Raw genomic sequence first — 17,688 nt, 5'->3', positions numbered from 1 at the left:
TTCAGCACACACACATATTAATGTTTAATTTTTGGCTGTGTCAGTTCTTAGTTGCGGTGCACAGGCTTAATAGTTGCAAGATGTTAGTTCCCTGACCAGGGATTGAACCTACATTTCCTGCATTGAAAAGCAGATTCTTAACCCCTGCCCCACCAGGAAAGTCCCAGCATATATATTGACTGCCTGTATGTATAGTGCACTTTGTGCAGGATTACTGCTGTAAGAGCACTATGAAATGTTTCTTATACATACAAACATCAGTTAGAAATGGAAATTTTGTGGAGTGTATTTTCCTTATAATAAGTAGTAAATTTTCTCTTAGTTGTTAGGGATTTAAATTTTGTCAGCCATGATACAGCTTGCCACTTTGTCTGTAATGGTATTTTTTTCCTTTGGATCCAGAGTTAGATCTCTGTGTTAATAAAGTTAGTTTTAAATACTGTTTACAAATTATTTCTGTCTTATCTTTAACCTAAAATTCACAGGGCTTCAGGACAATGTTAATAAAAGCAGTAAATATGTATACTCCATGGAAGCATTGAGTAAAAGCAACATTTTCTTTTTCACTTTATTAAATAGCACCAGTAACACCAGATAGTGGATATTCATCCGCCCACGCAGAGGCCACCTATGAAGAAGACTGGGAAGTATTTGACCCGTGAGTTTTTATTTTTTCCTTTCCCTCTTGGGACAGAAAGAAAGTACATGTGTACAAGGGTGGCCAAATGGTATAGTGCAAGGAGCATCTTACCTGTAGGTATTAATACTTTTACTGAGTTACTGAGATACTAGTTCTCAGTTTTACTTACATGTTTTATAATTGTGGCTTCCCTGGTGGCTCAGAGGTTAAAGCATTTGCCTCCAATGCGGGAGACCCGGGTTCGATCCCTGGGTCGGGAAGATTCCCCTGGAGAAGGAAACGGTAACCCACTCCAGTATTCTTGCCTGGAGAATCCCATGGACGAAGAAGCCTGGTAGGCTACAGTCCACGTGGTCACATAGAGTCGGACACGACTGAGTGACGGAACGGAACCGAACTAGATTAAATATACATTATTTAATTAAAAACTTAAAGATGGGCTGAGTTTAGTAAGATGTTTTACATTTACAGAAAATAGAAATGTTGAAATTTTCTTAAAATTTGATTTATAGCTATTATTTCATCAAACATGTTCCACCACTGACAGAAGAACAACTAAATCGGAAACCCGCTCTTCCGTTGAAGACAAGAAGCACACCAGAGTTCTCCCTAGTTTTAGACTTGGTAAGTGTATTGTTTCTAGAGTTAGGAAAAATAAAGAAGTTAGATTCTTTTTAAAAAATACTAGCCCAAAATAACTAAAAGAGTACAAGAGAGTGAATAGCCTTACACATACATTTACTGTAATAACACGTCTTAAGTGTTCTGAAATGTTTTTATTTTAAGCACCGTCTAATGCCAGGGCCTCCCATTGCATTGGTATCCAGTACCTTTTGAAAATAAATTAGGCTTCTTTTTTTCTGTCCCCAGCCCATTGCTACTTTGCTATTTAAATTCAGTTATTTTTCCAACACTCCTATACCTTTTGTTTTGTTTTTTAATCTCCCAGTTAATTATAATTTTATGCCTGGACTTCAGCCTAGGGAATCCAGTCATGTTCCCCTGAACACCTGGGTCTTGATGAGTTTACCTTATGCACGGCCACACTCCTGTGTAATACCAATAATTGTATTAATAGAGCATGACTATAGAGCTCCATAGAGCATGTTCAAAAGCATGACTTGTTAGTGTCTACTAATAAGACCTTTCGTATGCTTTCTTGGTGTGATTTTAAATTTATATTTTAGGGTACCAGGAGAGTTTTGAAAACTGAATCTCTTACCTTTTCCTAACCAAATTTAATATATAGTCACCATTATTTACATCTACCAGCAATTTCTTGATATTAGCAAAAATGTAATTTATTATGTAATATTGGAAAACATTTTACTATTTAGCCTTTGTTACAGTAACCTATAATTGGAGATGTAGTTTAGTTCTCATTAATTTTTGTCTTATCTTAGGAAAAGGTTATTCTTTTAAATCTTAACTAGCATGGATAGTTCTGAGAGTTCAGCACCTTAGCTTTTGCCTAGCCAAAGAGATAGAAGCTAGGTATCCAGAAGTCCTAAGTATTTAATGTGTATTAGAGAATTAAGTAGGAAAAAAGAAAGAAAAATATTGAAACTGATTATGAGTAAATAAGATTTGATGCGCAAGTTAGTGGAGAAACTGAAAATGATTTCGCTAGATTTTTATGTTAGTAGTTGATATCATGATAGCAAGCTTGGCCGTAAAATTTTTAAACCAATATGAAGGGTAAAAAGAGAAGGAAAGATAAGAATTGGTGAGCATAAATGAGTAATTTTACAGAAGTATATAAAGAAGAATGGTCAAAATTTGGCTATAGATGAAGAAGTAGTAGAATTAGTTACAATTCAATTATAGGAAAGAGAATACCTTTTTAAAAGATACTAAGATTTAAAAGATACTAAGAGAATATCTTAATTTGTGTACTCTGATATGCCATGAAAAGAAAATGAGGCATATCTAGAGTATTTTTTGCTTTTTGCCTCCACCGAGTTTAACTTTAGATTAAAAGAAACACTGCAGCTAATAAAATGTGGAATCATAAGATGTGAGCATTTGCATTTCATTTTAATTCATTTGAAGCATAAAGTGTTGTCACTTTATGCAAATGGAAGCCTTCTTGTTTTTCCTTCAGGATTTGAGAAATACAGATATTTGCACATACGTTAGGTGAATGATCCTCACGTTCCTTTCCTCACAATGAGAAAAGAGGGTTTGGTAATCAAAGATGAGAAGTCTTGATTAACGCTAACTTAGTACTCTTGCCTAGAAAATCCCATGGATGGAGGAGTCTGGTAGGCTGCAGTCCGTGGGGTCGCTAAGGGTCGGACACGACTGAGCGACTTCACTTTCACTTTTCACTTTCCACTTTCACACATTGGAGAAGGAAATGGCAACCCACTCCAGTGTTCCTGCCTGGAGAATCCCAGGGACGGGGGAGCCTGGTGGGCTTCCGTCTATGGAGTCACACAGAGTCGGACACGACTGAAGTGACTTAGCAGCAGCAGCAGCAGTTTACAGATAAGGAGCTATATATGAGTAAAAGATATATATTTTTAAATAATCAGATGCTAAACTTCTATTGCTGAATTGTGAAAACAAGAAGAAGGTATATATGTGGTTTAACAGAAAGTGGGCAACTGCAGGGCTCAGAACAGTGATTCTCAGATTCGCCCAATCACCCTAACCCTGAAAGACTCACTGGAGCATAGATTGCTGAGCTCCATTCTCTGCTCCTTGCTGATTTGAGTTATCAGAAGAGCTGGAGAGTTTTCATTTCTCACTGGTAGTTCCCAAATAATGCCGATGCTACATGCTGTCCCAGTGGCCACCACCTGAGAACCAATGACAGAAAATTCTGTCCCCGATTACTATTACCATGCACGCACAGTAAGGTATTATAAATAGAAAATTCATGTATTACAGGGTGCTTTAGTAAACGTTTTTGCTGATGATGAATACATACAATTATCATTTGAACTATCTCAGTATCTCAGCTCATTCAATATGTGCTTTTTATTTTAAGGATGAAACACTAGTGCACTGTAGTTTAAATGAACTAGAAGATGCAGCACTTACTTTTCCAGTCCTTTTCCAAGATGTCATTTATCAGGTAATTAAAACTTTTTAACTTGAATCTTGGCCTGTTAGATGAAGAAATCCTTTGTGTGTGTATGTATATATATATATTATTTTTTTTCTTGCCAAAGTTTAAGGTGTTTATTCCCAATGGATTTCATCTCTATTTTAATGATTTAGTAACACAAGGTAGCATCGTGCTAAAGGACTACATTTAAACATTGTTACCAGAAACGTGAACTTTTTCTGCCTATTGATCTGATTTTATAACCTGTTTGCCAGCAGGTGGAGGCAGGCACGCTGACGCCTTAGGCCCCCGAGGGCTCGGCCAGGCTGACGTCTGGCACTATTGTCGCTTTTCCAAACGCAGTTCATGTGAAGAAAGCTCCCTTGTTGGTCATTTTTATTCCCTTTTGTAGTAATATGGTCTGTAGGTTGCAGTGTAGTAAATCTAGTTTATTTTAATTCAGAATTCCAGGACACTCTTCTAGTTACTTTAACACTCTTCTAGTTTCTCCTAGTTACTCTGCTTTTACTTTAAAAAATTAGAATGTATCTCCCTCATTTGTGTTGATGGACAGGGAACAGTGCAAAATACAAATATCAGTTACAAATATCACTGCGAATTATTTGTTGACTGTAGTTCTTACTTTGTTTGAGATTTTCCTATCATAAAATTTGAATTAATATGTGTGAATACATTTTGAAAACTACAAAGTGCCTTTCTGTCATGGACGTTGTTACTAGCATTGCCTTGTATCCCAGTTTTTGAAAGGTTGGCAAAGGGTCCAAACCTTTGTTGTTTGTCAGATAGAAGCCCACCCGAGGGCTAACTGAGTAGAGTCACAGCACAGTTGCCGTGGAGTGGTGAAGAGGTGATTATGGCTGATTCTATGCGCTCAGTAGGCAGAATACTGGTGTAGAACTCTTGACATGTGATAGTTATTAGATCTTAGGAATCATAAGATTTTAGAGTTAGTTTGTGGTTCAGGATCTACTTTACCTACCTGATCATTAGTTAAATTAGTTATTTAAGCAGTTATTGTCAGTTCTAGTTAAACCTAGAAAGGAATTGTAGGTTTGGTAATACGTGGATACTGTATTTATTTCCCTTTGATGTAAACTGATTTTAGTTCTGATATATGATCAGAGGATGAACAAAATATACATAAAAATAAGGAATTTTAAGATTTTTAATAACTGGATGTTATTTAAGGTAAATCTTTTTCTTAAGACTTTTTCTGCCAAATAGGTTGTTCTTGTTCAGTGTACTTCAAAGACAGGAATCTTGTGGCAAATATAAATAGTATAGCAATATGTTCTCTTTTTAGCTTGATAACCTTATTTTTATGTTCAAAATTGCCCTTAAAAACAATGGCTTTCAAGCTTTGATTGAGTTTGGAAAAGAAAGCTATTACTGAAAAATACAAATAATTACTTTGATGTGTTTCTTAAGCTTTCCAGATTTGAAATTTATTTCTTACAGTTGGTTTGTTTGTTTCCATAATTTTTAGTAGTGAAATAAAAAACTTGGAGAGTGGATAAGTTTGATTTTCCTTTCATGAGGATTTCTTTTCAGTGTGACCATAAAGTTGAATTTTTTTCTTACTGCTTTCACCATTTCTTTAGTTCTCTTCTGTGTAAAATCCTTATTATTTCATGTGGATTCGGATAGTTGTCTTATTTTGAATAAAAGGCTCTTAGCAGTTCATATAATACTTTAAAAATAATCTTCATATGTACTGCATCTGCCTCTGTGGAATTCAAAGAACTCTTTCTTATATTTCTGAGTTCCACTTTCTGAAACAGGAAAACTAAGTGGTCTAGCCTAAGTCGGGAAGAATGAGCAGGATGTTTGAATCTAAGTTACAGAGATGACTGCATTTTAATATGATTTAGTTACTACATCATGTACAGAATTTAGTTCCCTTTCAGTAAGTGGTTGAGGATGTCCACAGTTAGTATTAGATTTCTGATGTTGGCATAGCCATTCTGTCTACTTTTTAAAAGTAACTTTGCAGAAATCTTAGGTTAGGGTTCCCCCAGGTTTCAGACCAGCAAGCTCCCCTAAACAGGGAATGATGTCTTTTAAACTTTCAGTGGTGTTGTCTCCATCTACTGGCAAAGAAGAAATATACACAAGGGTCTGGGATGATCTAAGAGATTTTGGAGAAACCACATTATTAGGTAAGATGTAACTTAAATGTTTAACAACTACAGTGTAATGTGGCCCACTTAAAGGTAGACATCTGTAAAAGACTGTATATACTCTTAAAAAAATGATTGGTTGAGATTTAAATTCACAACATAAAATTAACCATTTTTAAGGGAACAGTTTCATGGCATTTATCTGTGTACTCTTGGATATGTCCATTCCATAACATTTCCGTAAATATGCTTTAAAATAAAATGGTAATGTTAAGATAGGATCAGAATTCTTCATCTGAATTAAAGCCAGATAAAGTGTCCTCTTGGGACTTCTGTTACTTTTGCTTTCTTTTTATGGTAAGTTTGTTGAGGTAGAACTATATCTAATTTTAATTCTGTTTACTGTTCTCTTTCAAAACAATTTAAAATGTAATTTGTCTTCTGTATACTTTAATAATTGTCTGTATCAGGAGTTGGCAGACTTTTTCCTATAAAGGCCAGTTGTTATTTGAGGTTCTGCAGTCTGTGTTACAAGTCCTTTTTCTGCCATTGTAGCATGAAAGTAGTCATAGATAGCACATAAGGAATAAGCCTGACTGCATCCCAGTAAAGCTTTACTTAACAAAAATAAGTGATGATCTGGATTTGGCTCAAAGGCCATTGTTTGCTGACCCTTGGTCTAATAATTATGAGAGTATATGCAGTAAATTTACATATTCAAATTCTAAATGGAAGTAAGTAATCAAATGTTCATCAAAACTCTTGTTAATACATATAGAGATTTAGAATTAGATCCACTATACCCTGATTATGGACTTTCTAAGGTTTTTGCAGATGAAAGTTTGAGGGAAATTTTAAGGTGGTCACTACTCAACGTTTTAAAGATTGCCTTACTTCTTTTGATTGATAAGTAGGGATCGGCTTAGTTAATGCAAGACTTAGAATAATGAAGAGAGAGATTATTCAAGCCTCAATTTAGTACCTTGAGTGTATTTAAATTTCCATTTCTCTAGGGGATAAACCTGAAAACTCAAATGAAAATTTTGATGTATGTTACCACTGACACTATGTAGATTAGATAGATTATAGTTTGTGAAAAAGTCATTTGAAAGAGTAACTGGGTTTGTTTAAAGTGAGGGTGTGGCATTCAGTAAGGCTAAGTAGATGTATTTTTTTGTTTGAATGTTTTTTTTCTTTTCACTTAATTGGTAGTTTTTCCATGAATTGTTTTACAGTTAGATACTGGAAAGCATATTTATTTGTAGAATGGTACAGATGCATTTGATATCTGGAAAAACAAGGGCATGATCAGTTCCAATGCACATGTTTTCATTTTTATATTTAGCTTATGTTGACACATTGTCAGGAAATCCATCTCGTGGTGTTACTCAGTTAAGAGGTCTCCACTGTATTTAGTTTCTGTTCCTGCAGATCCACCAATTCAAGACTCTAGGTCATCTCACTCCCTCTTCCATCCAGAAGATGACTTCTATCCACAAGCAGGACTGAATCAAAAGACAGATTTTTCACTTAGCTCTTGAGCTGAACCACCTCCTCAATGACCTTCCTCTGTCTCCATCAAGAACTGGAGCTCAGTTTTTTGAAGATGTAATAGAGCTACCCAGCCCAAACGTGGCTAATTGAAGACAAAAAGAAGATGCCTCATATGGTTCACCACAGTGCCACCAAACGTAGCTGTGTTGTCCAACTCCTCATTCTGTAAAGTATGGCAGGGGCATCTGATTTTTGACTCTGTTCACCAATAAGACTTTAGCCAGTCAGTGGCTTTCTGAAGATCAGTAAAATCAACAAACTTTGGGTCAGCTGTCCAGAAATCAGATTGTGGTAAGCACTCAAGGAGAGATAGGATCCTATAGGGAGCTACTTGCTAAAGTATGCTTTGTTTTAATAGTAGAGGTTGCTTTTATGGGAAGAGTTGGGGGGAAAGGTGGGTGGGAAACCCCATGTTTAGCAAAGCTCAGCCTCTTCCTCGTTATTATAGTTTGTTTTCTGGGAGGCTTGCAGCCTAGGATAATTTTTGTAAGGATTTCAAATATTTTATACTACAGAAAAATAGAAGGTCGGTGGCATCTGTCTCTTTTCTGCAATCCTTCCTAGAAAAGTCAGCATTTTTGCTTGAGGGAAAAAAGCAGTTGTTTAAATGAAGAGTTCTCTTAGTAGATACTTAATCAAGCTTTTCCTCCCCTCATGATCTGACTTAAATTGGTACTAAACAGGAGGTATTTTGTTTTGACATTCATAAAGCATAATTTTATTATCTAAAAGTAGTATGTATATTTGTTCCTTAAAACATCTGGGGCCATGGACACAGTACTGAGGATGAAAGTAATATTTTATATCTGATAGGGAATAATGTTTTTGATAATTAGTTGTAAGTCAGCATTTAAAATAATTTTTCCATCCTTATTAGTAAGTATAATTAGTCATCGGTACTAATTTTTTCATCCTGGCTTTTGTATTCCTTATAAATGTATCTTAAAATTAGAAGTAGTTCATTTAAAAATACACAGAAGATTCTTGTTCAGTAGCTGAAAATATTTTGCAACTTTAGGAGAGGTGACAGTTGACTAAAATTAACGTATTAAATTTGAAACTTAAGAATTTAGAATTTGGTTTTGAAGGCTTTGTGGGCTTTTGGGGTTTTGTTTTTTTTTTTTTTGCTTTTAAAGTCAGTAAACTTGATTTTAAGAAACACATTAAACCTTATATGTATGTATATACATACACAAATATGTGTACATACATACTCAAATTGAAAAATTGTGTGTGTGTGTATATAGATATGTAAATGGCCATGACTTGAAAAGTATGCTTCATGGCTAATTTTTAATATAGCTTCTGTATGAATACATGAAACATTTTATCCCATTTGGACTCCATAAGAAAATATCTTTTCAAATTTATTTAATGCAGTGTAAGGTTTTACAGAAGGTTTTAGTTTAAGAGTTTCATTTGTATTGGTTATGATGTTTCAGTATTTACCTATTCATTCTCAGATTGATCCACCTACAGATACTATCCCCAGCAGCAATCTGCCTTTTATTGAAACTGTGTGAAGCAAAAGATGACTTGTAAAATCATCCATGGATTATGAAGTTGAGGTCTCCACAGGGCATATCTGAGCAACTTTTCTATAGAAAAGATTTGGGTTTTGTCTCTATGATCTGGTATTGATGCAAAGACAATGTTAACCAAGTTAAATAAGTAATCCGTTGACTTACTTTACCTCTTTTGCAAGTAAAGATAGACCTTTCTCTTTGAGTTGTGGTTGCCAGTCCTACCCCCATAAATTCCTACTCTTTCCAGGTATTCTTCTTATGGCTGATGACTTTTAAATAATCACATGGATAGTAATAATTGCTGTTGAGGGTTTTGATGTGCTGGTAGTGTTCTGGGTGCTTTATATGTATTATTTGCTACAGTAACTTTATGTGGGTACTGTTATTGTACCCATTTTATAGGTGAACAAACTGAGGTGTACAGAAGGGTTAAAAACCACTGGCAGAGCCTCTTATATACCTGTGGTATATACTGATTTGTGTGCTGATACTCTTCACATTCTTCAGTGTTCTTGGTTTTCTGTTGTTTTAAATCCTTACTGCTGATTAAACAGGGCGCACCCACCAATCCTCTTTTATTTAAAGGCGCCATACTCATAAGTGGGTGAATACACCAACTTTGATCTTTTCTTTTCCTTCCTGCAACAGTGTAGCAATAAGTTCAAAGGATTTCATGGAAAAAATATTAAAAGATACTTTTTAAAGAAATGTTAGGGTCATATTGTCTGTGCTTAAAACTAGAAGTATTTTTCCTAAAAAGGTCTACATGTAAGAATTTTTTTTCCAGTTTTGCCTGCAAATTGAGATTGTTGGGTGTCCCCTCGCTTTTTTTGGTCATGCTCATAAAGTCACCTAGATAACTAGGATAATGGTTTAGTTACAGAAATCAGTATATATAACTGACATTGCATACTTCGACATGGATTTGAATTTAGACAGACTTTCACAAAATATAGTCAATTTGTAACTGGATAGCTATTTTAATGACTTTTTATTAAATCTAGTTCTGTTTACCATTTATAACCTATGAGCATCATTTTATATGCACAGTTACAGAACATTCTCTTGTCTTAGTACTAAAGAAAGTACAGGCTGACTGTCAGATATCATCTAAGTTTTGGTAAAATCAGTTCACAATATATTACACAAGATTAGCTATCACTATTTTTACAGATATTATTCTAGTAGATTTTGTTTTAAAAGTTTACAGCGTGAACATACAATGAAACAAGTGAGGGGAATTAAGAGGTACAAACTTCCAATTCCAGAATAAATTGAGTCATGAGTATGAAATGTACAAAAGTTTTACATAATAAACATTTCATAGCATGATCATCTTTGGGTAGTAGGCAGTCTTATTTAAGACATGTCTTTGTGTATGGTGTTCTTATATAATAATTGTTCATTATTATAGCATTATGCATTAAGACTGACTTTTTCAAAATATATTTGATTTAGTGATTAAAACTATTTGTTCTGTACCTAGAATAATTGCTGTATAGTTAAAGGAGCATATATACACCAGCCTGAAATGAAACTTACGGCCTAGTCTTACATTTGAGTGACTAAATGATTTTGAAGCGTTGCAAGTGTAAAGGAGGATGATTTCTGAAATTCTCAGTAGTGAAAGAATGTAGAAAATAGGAAGTAAGTAACTCGGGATGGGATTCTTTGTTGTGAGACGGTTAGGAGAAGCAAAGGGCAACTGTGGAGTCGATTTTGAAGCGTTTGGAGGCACGTCTGCGCGTGTCTGTGTGGCTGTGTCTCTCTGACCTAACATGGTGAGCGGTTGCAGTCCCGTTGCATTGTGCATCCCTTCCAGCTGTTCTTATTTCCTGCTGGATGGTGCTTAGTGCTTTTTGACTTCCGTATATTTCTGCTTCAGTATATCCATCCAAATGACTTAGATCCTGCTGGCCTTGTGACTCTATTTCTATTTTTCTTTCTGAGATTTTGCCTTTTCAGCAAATGACAGAACCTCACATGGTTGCAGTCCCATCCCTGCTTGCTGTTGCTGGGTACCTTTCGACACTTTTTCCCCTACTTGTCTCACTTTCTGCTTATGTCTTTTAATCCTGAAACACATTCCTGCGTTTCGAACAGTGCGTCTGTTCTGAGCGTTGCCACGCTTACAGTGAACAGCCTCTGTTCTCAGGGTAAGAAAACGCTCCAGCGCTCTGTTTCCTGTCTCACTGCTGCCTTTCATCCCCAGGAAACAGGCACATACGAAAGGAATGTCGGATTTTAACATGCGTTTTACATTTTTAAGTATAGTCAAAGTAGTAGAGTCATAATGAAGTCACAGTTTTTACCTGATCCAGAAGTGTAAGAAGTTGGAAAATGTCCCCTTTGTACAGTGTTCCACTTGTTATGCTTAGGTATGGACAAGGAGGCCCGGCGTGCTGTGATTCATGGGGTCGCAAAGAGTCGGACACGACTGAGCGACTGAACTGAACTAATTAATACTGTTTAAATAGAAGTATTCCTCTTCAGTGGAAGTATTTTAGGTTTCAGAGGAGACAAACCCCAAATTGTAGAGGCCCTGCTTATTTTAATTTACAGTATGAGCAAGTGATAGGGATATTAAAAGTAAATGGAAGCATTTATACACATGCAGAAATGAAGTATTTTTGGTTGTTAAATGCATTTAACTGCTTCTTAGCTGCAGACAGAGGGCTCTGATGGTTCATGGTTTATCATCTTCCATGAGATAAGGTTGACTGAAAAAAAGTATTGACTGAATTGATAGTTTTTTCCTTAACCATTACAAATATATTTTGAAGTGTTCTATAATGAATAAAACTTGATTTTGTCAGTTAAGGTAGTAATATATCTAAATCTGTCAGTTATTTGGATTATCAAATAAGGTGTGTTGAAAACTACCAAACTATACCAAATATTTTAGGATGCAAATGTTAAAATTAACTAGAAGCACAAATCTAATTAAAAATTTTGTATCTCATCCTAAAGGATAGGGATTGGATACTAATGATTTTGTTATTTGCTAGTGGTGGGAGTGTGTGACTTACTTCATTTTTGATTAGTCAAAGCTACTGAGATCAACTGCCTTATAATAGGATTAGAAGTGAGTAAATCTTGATTATGCTGGGCTCCCCTGGTAACTCAGACTATAAAGAATCTGCCTGCGGTGCAGTAGACATGAGTTCAATCCCTGGGTTGGGAGATCCCCTGGAGAAGGGAACTGCAACCCACTCCAGTATTCTTAGCTGGAGAATTCCACAGACAGAGGAGGCTGGTGGGCTGTAGTGCATGGCATCACAAGGGTCAGACACTACTGAGTGACTGCACACACTTTGACTTCTTATTCTAGCCTGCAGGTGGGAACAGGGCGATATCATTAATGTACTGATAATTGTTTGAGGTTTGTCTTCCACAGTGATCACTTCTTAAGGAAATTCAGTGGTTGTCCTGGAGTACGTGGTCTTGCCTTTCCTTCTCGATTTTGTTTATATTGCTTAACTTAAGGCAGTTTTATTTATTTGCCTAAATCTGTTTATTATTAAATTCAGTTTATTTAACAGATTTTTATCATATACTTACTATATATTTGGCTTTCTCTTACACTGTTTGGGCTTTAGAAATTACAAAGACTGTTAGTACCTAGTCCCCTCCTTCTAAAATCCTTTGCCTGATTTCCCTGTTCTGCTCTGAAACATTCCCAGAACTAGATTTTTATCATAAGATGATTTTTGTTTAGATGTGTACTGATGACACAATTAAGTACGACGAAGCCTAAATTTTGAATTTGTTGCCACCACAACTTTAAAAAAAAATCTGAATCAAGTGAATCTGGTACATAGATGAAAACTATGCTTTTTTACTTTAATAATCACCTTTGAGTGAAGTACAAAGTTTTCTTTTTAAAAAATTTTTTGTCACAAAATAAATATAATTTAAAGGAGTTAAAGTCTTTTGTAAATCAGTTTTCAGTGGTTGTTCATGACTTATATTTCTGTGCTTCTTGAGCATATTACAAGAGCTGCTTTGAATACAGGAAGAAAGACAGACAGAAATAAGAGAATAATGTATTTGGAGTCCGTTCTTTGGTTACTGCAGCCTTCCCTGATACTGTCAGTTGATTTTGATAACTGGTGTGTTCGATTACTGTATTTTCGATCTCAAGTAGCCCAGTAGTGCTAATTTAGATGCCACATCTGAATCAGTGAGTGTAGAAAGAACAGGCTTGATTTCTGAAAAATTCTCGTTAGTTAAACCCACCAAACCAGACATCTCCTTCTTAAACATTATTTACCTTAATAGAAATTTAAAATAAAGGTATTCTTAAGCAAGTGAGAAGAAATTCTGAGTGATCATTGAGGAACGTCATTGAGACAGGTCAGCTAGAGGTGGACACACAGCCTGCCTAATAATTGGATGGATGCTACCTGGCTGGAAGATGGAGCTGATTGGTGGATCAGAATCTCAGAGGGAAACCTGCCATTCTTAGTTTTAACTGTTTATTAAAATTACATTCCGTGAAGGTCTATTATATGCTGCTATTTAACTATTAAAAAGTGAAATGATCACCAGCAATTATTATTACCCTACCAAAAGAGTGTGTTAAGTGATTTTTGGTATGTGAAATATATTTGGTCAAGTGGTACTGAGTGAACGTTTTTATTCATGTGAACCTGTAAGTTATATTCAGAACCAGAACGTATCTTATCAGTAAGCTGTCTCTGCTCCGCACTTTACCCGCTGACCGTGTCTCTGTGCGTTTTCAGGTTTACGTGAGATTAAGACCCTTCTTCAGGGAGTTCCTGGAGCGAATGTCTCAGATGTATGAGGTAAGCATCCTGAAGTTAGTTATCTAAGTATTTTTATTTTATTCAATATAGTACCCATATTTAGATCATGTATAATGATTACTTCTTTTCCCCTGAATTTGTAGATCATTCTTTTTACTGCTTCTAAGAAGGTGTATGCAGACAAGTTACTGAACATACTAGACCCTAAAAAGCAACTGGTCAGGTAAATTTAATTAAGAAATAGTGGAAATGTCTGTCACACTGAACTATGAAATTACTATGATTCTATTTAATTTTGACGGCCATTTTTAGTTGGCTGCAGTTATAGAGATTTGTTGTGTTAAATGATGAAAATAAGTGATTTTTTTTTTAAGCCCCCAAACTCTTTAAAAGAGTTCCTAATTAAACTCCAGACAGACGTTCTTTAATGGATACAAAGATCAAATGTGTTTATTCACTTGTACATCTGTATCCTCACTTCGGGATTGGGGGGAAGTTGGGGGTATGTGGAATTTTTCACTGTGCATGATGTTTTCACTTAATGCCTCTGAGATAATGCATGTTATGTCATCTTTTTAATGACATAGAAATGAAAGTTAATTTTAACAAAAGATCAAATTAAACTCTTGGTTTTTTCCAAGAGCAACTTTATCTTCCGTGGGAAAAAAAGGTTACATGAGTCTAACCGGAAATTGCAGTTGGTTTAGTCACTCAGGCTGTTCTGATCTGGACTCAGTTCCCCGTGTGTGTGTGTGTCCTAAGCCGGCAGATGCAGTGTATTACTGGTTAGGTGGGAGTGTTTTCAGTAATTTAAGACAATTTGAAAATTAGTTTCATTACTTCTGTCAACTGAAGTGAGATAGCAAGACTCAGCAGTCTTGCTGCATCCTCTGAAGCATAGGAGTTAATCTTTGAGTTTTGATCAAGAGCTGAGATGCAGGAAAAGGCTCCTGAAAGCTTTGGTAGCTGGGTGTTCATTTTCTTGAATATTTCTTCACAAATTGTCTTAGTAAAAAATCCTAAACTTAATTTCTACTGTTAATAGTACCTTTATTATTGAGTGGTTTAAACTATAGTGAAAGGCTTTTCCTAATGTCCACATTTAGGAGATTCTTCCCTCTTTTTTTTTTTTTAATTGAAAGGATCAAAATTTATGGTTTAGTCAGTTTCTATTTTATCTTCCATGTAAGCAAGCTTCAGACACACAAATGAAAATGGTATTTTATTTTCATAAAAGTATATTATAATTTATGCTCATTTTACCTGATAATAAAAGCATACAAGTGATTTTGCTCTGATGACTTCACTCATTCTGAAGATTTCTATTTAGCACCTCCAATGTTCCAGGGAACAGTGGTGAGCAACATAAGCCCTTCCCTTTCAGAGCTTTCATTTTACTAGGGGACAAATCATAGTCATGCAGTTGTAACGTTACAAGTTCAAAGCCCTCTTTTAAACTAGTTTTATAAAATTTGTTTCATCAAGTTGTATTTTGAAAAACTTAAAACAGGAAAAACTTCTTGAACTGTGTATTGACTGCACTAAGAGTGCTATAGGGCATCATCTGTGTTGGTGACAAGGTCGATTCAGAAAATCCCATGAATCTGAATGCTAATTCGATGACTAGCAAAAGTAGTTTCTTTTTAAAATTGCAAATACATGCTACTAACCCTCCAATACTTTGGCCACCTCATGCGACGAGTTGACTCACTGGAAAAGAGTCTGATGCTGGGAGGGATTGGGGGTGGGAGGAAACAGGGACGACAGAGAATGAGATGGCTGGATGGCATCACTGACTCTGTGGACATGAGTTTGAGTGAGCTCCGGGAGTCGGTGATGGACAGGGAGGCCTGGCGTGCTGTGATTCATGGGGTTGCAAAGAGTCGGACACGACTGAGCGACTGAACTGAACTGAACCCTCAGATTCCTGCTAACTGGAAGGAGTTTATAATTGAATTAAAATAATCATCAGTCTCCATATACATACTCAGCTAGCTGCCCCCTGTGTCTGGTGAGTTGTTGCTATTGGAGAGGTTGTCAGGGTGACTTGCAGGCACCCACTGTACCTGCCTCCAATTTCCTTGTGTCTGGATGTTTATACAGATAAAATGTAGAATCTTATTTAGGTCCAAGCAGGACTTAAATTCTTTCGTCTAGCCTTATATTTTCAAAGTAGGACTGTCTTTAAACCTTTCAGACATAGATGATCATTAGAAAAAACTGTTTATACTATTACGTTCTGTCTGGTTTTAAGTTTCTTCCTCTTTTCCATCACCATTGGCACTGATTAAAATACCAGTTACTGGTTGTTCTTAGACCTATGACAGATTTTGTTGGTAGAAAATGCCCCTTTCTTAAAATCGGAGAATTAAAAATATTATGAATGTGTAAGCCCTAGCTCCTGAAAAATTGTATAGTGGGATTAAGACACAAGGAAGCCAAACTACCAAATTATTAATGTATGCAAGTAGTGTTTCAAGATGATATGTACCAGTTATTAGTAATATTCAGAAGCCTAATATATTTTGAGTGCTAAATAGAGATTAAATAACTATTACAAGTATATAAATGTTACAAAACTTAATAGCTTTCCTTTTAAAATGATATAGCGTTTTGCAGTTTTCAGTGGTGAAAGATCAATTTTGTGACACTTAAATCCGAATTCATCCTTTCATTCAATCCTTGTTTTTTCAAATGATCACACATACAGTTAAAGCACGGGTGTTTGGGCAAAGTTGAAATGATGGAATGTTTTGGCCTCTGCACCTTTCCTCAAAATCTATAAGCGAAACTAAGAACTTCTTTTTTAATGCCAACACGGAAGCATTCCTTCTTATGTTTTCTATTCTGGCATGTGCAGGGATAGGGAGGCTGTGTGGTCTTCTGGTTAGAGCACAGGCCTGGGAGCCAGGAGGACCCTGGGTCCCACTGCGGGGCTAACCGCTGACTTACTGTGTGACTCGGGCAGGTCCCCTGACCGCCTTGTACCTCAGTCAACCATCTGGAAAATTGGTTAAAAAGCAGGACCTCGATGACAACCAGATGCTGCATCTGAACTGAGCTCTCCGGGGTAAATAAATTACAAAAACAATTTACAGAGTTTTTCATCCCTCTTTATCATTTAATATAACATTTTGGGATAAACCAAAGTTCTTTAAGACATGGTAATATTTGGTTGTAAGGTTTCAATAATTGCTAAGAATTTTTATAAGACCGTAGCCCGAAGCCTAGGCCCACACTTGTAATTGAATTTCCTTTGTGAGAGAAAATGATCAGGCTTAAACTGTAAAGCCTGTGGTATGTGTATTGTATATATGTTTCAGTATGTGTTGTGCTTTTTACAGATATATTGTGTTTTAGTTAATTTGTTTTTACTTTTATGTTTAGGCACCGGCTTTTCCGTGAACATTGTGTTTGTGTACAAGGAAACTATATAAAGGACTTAAATATCCTTGGAAGAGATCTTTCAAAAACTATAATAATTGACAACTCACCGCAAGCCTTTGCATATCAGGTAGGAAGAAGGCTGCTAAACAGACTCAAACGAATGCTGCCAAACAGTATGATGGGACGACAGGATTTTCACTGGTGGGATTTCCTTGTTTAGTGTCATCTTAGAATTAGAAGGGCCAAATTAGTATATTCCTTGTGGAAAATTTTCTTTTAAATGAAGTACAACATACATGTAAATGTGAAATAGTAAACCCCTAAGAAGGGACAGTAAGATACATACCGTTTGATAGCGTTCTTCTTGTTGTTTGGTTGCTAAATCGTGTCTCTTTTGCAACCCTGTTGACTGTAGCCCACCAGGCTCCTCTGTCCATGGGATTTTCCAGGCAAGACTACTGGAGTGGGTTGCCATTTCCTCTTCCGGGGGATGTTCCCAACCCAGGGATTGAACCCATGCCTCCTGCCTTGCAGGCAGATTCTTTACCACTGGGCCACTAGGGAAGCCCCAATAGCATTCCTATCAGTTGTGAAATCAGTCATTTTAATGGTAAGC

General features: G+C 36.0%; 1 protein-coding gene across 3 annotated transcripts in view; it reads left to right on the top strand.

The window, feature by feature from the left end:
• Positions 1 to 17,688, top strand: part of CTDSPL2 (CTD small phosphatase like 2) — a 77,548-nt gene that overhangs the window by 52,752 nt on the left and 7,108 nt on the right. For all 3 annotated transcript variants that reach the window (XR_008687260.2, XM_055436241.2, XM_055436240.2), the window contains exons 6-11: positions 580 to 658; positions 1,153 to 1,264; positions 3,636 to 3,722; positions 13,662 to 13,724; positions 13,829 to 13,908; positions 17,073 to 17,199. Coding sequence is in view for 2 of the 3 variants with exons in the window: in XM_055436241.2 (XP_055292216.1) it covers positions 580 to 658; positions 1,153 to 1,264; positions 3,636 to 3,722; positions 13,662 to 13,724; positions 13,829 to 13,908; positions 17,073 to 17,199 (548 nt within the window). In the remaining variant the exon portion in view is untranslated. The remainder of the gene's footprint in view (positions 1 to 579; positions 659 to 1,152; positions 1,265 to 3,635; positions 3,723 to 13,661; positions 13,725 to 13,828; positions 13,909 to 17,072; positions 17,200 to 17,688) is intronic.

Source organism: Moschus berezovskii, chromosome 9 (genome assembly GCF_049115385.1).
Source record: "Moschus berezovskii isolate FMDL1 chromosome 9, NW_MosBer_1.0, whole genome shotgun sequence".
Lineage (NCBI taxonomy): Eukaryota > Metazoa > Chordata > Mammalia > Artiodactyla > Moschidae > Moschus > Moschus berezovskii.
Note: the sequence above shows the minus strand (reverse complement) of the source record. Positions and strands in the feature narration are given on the sequence as shown.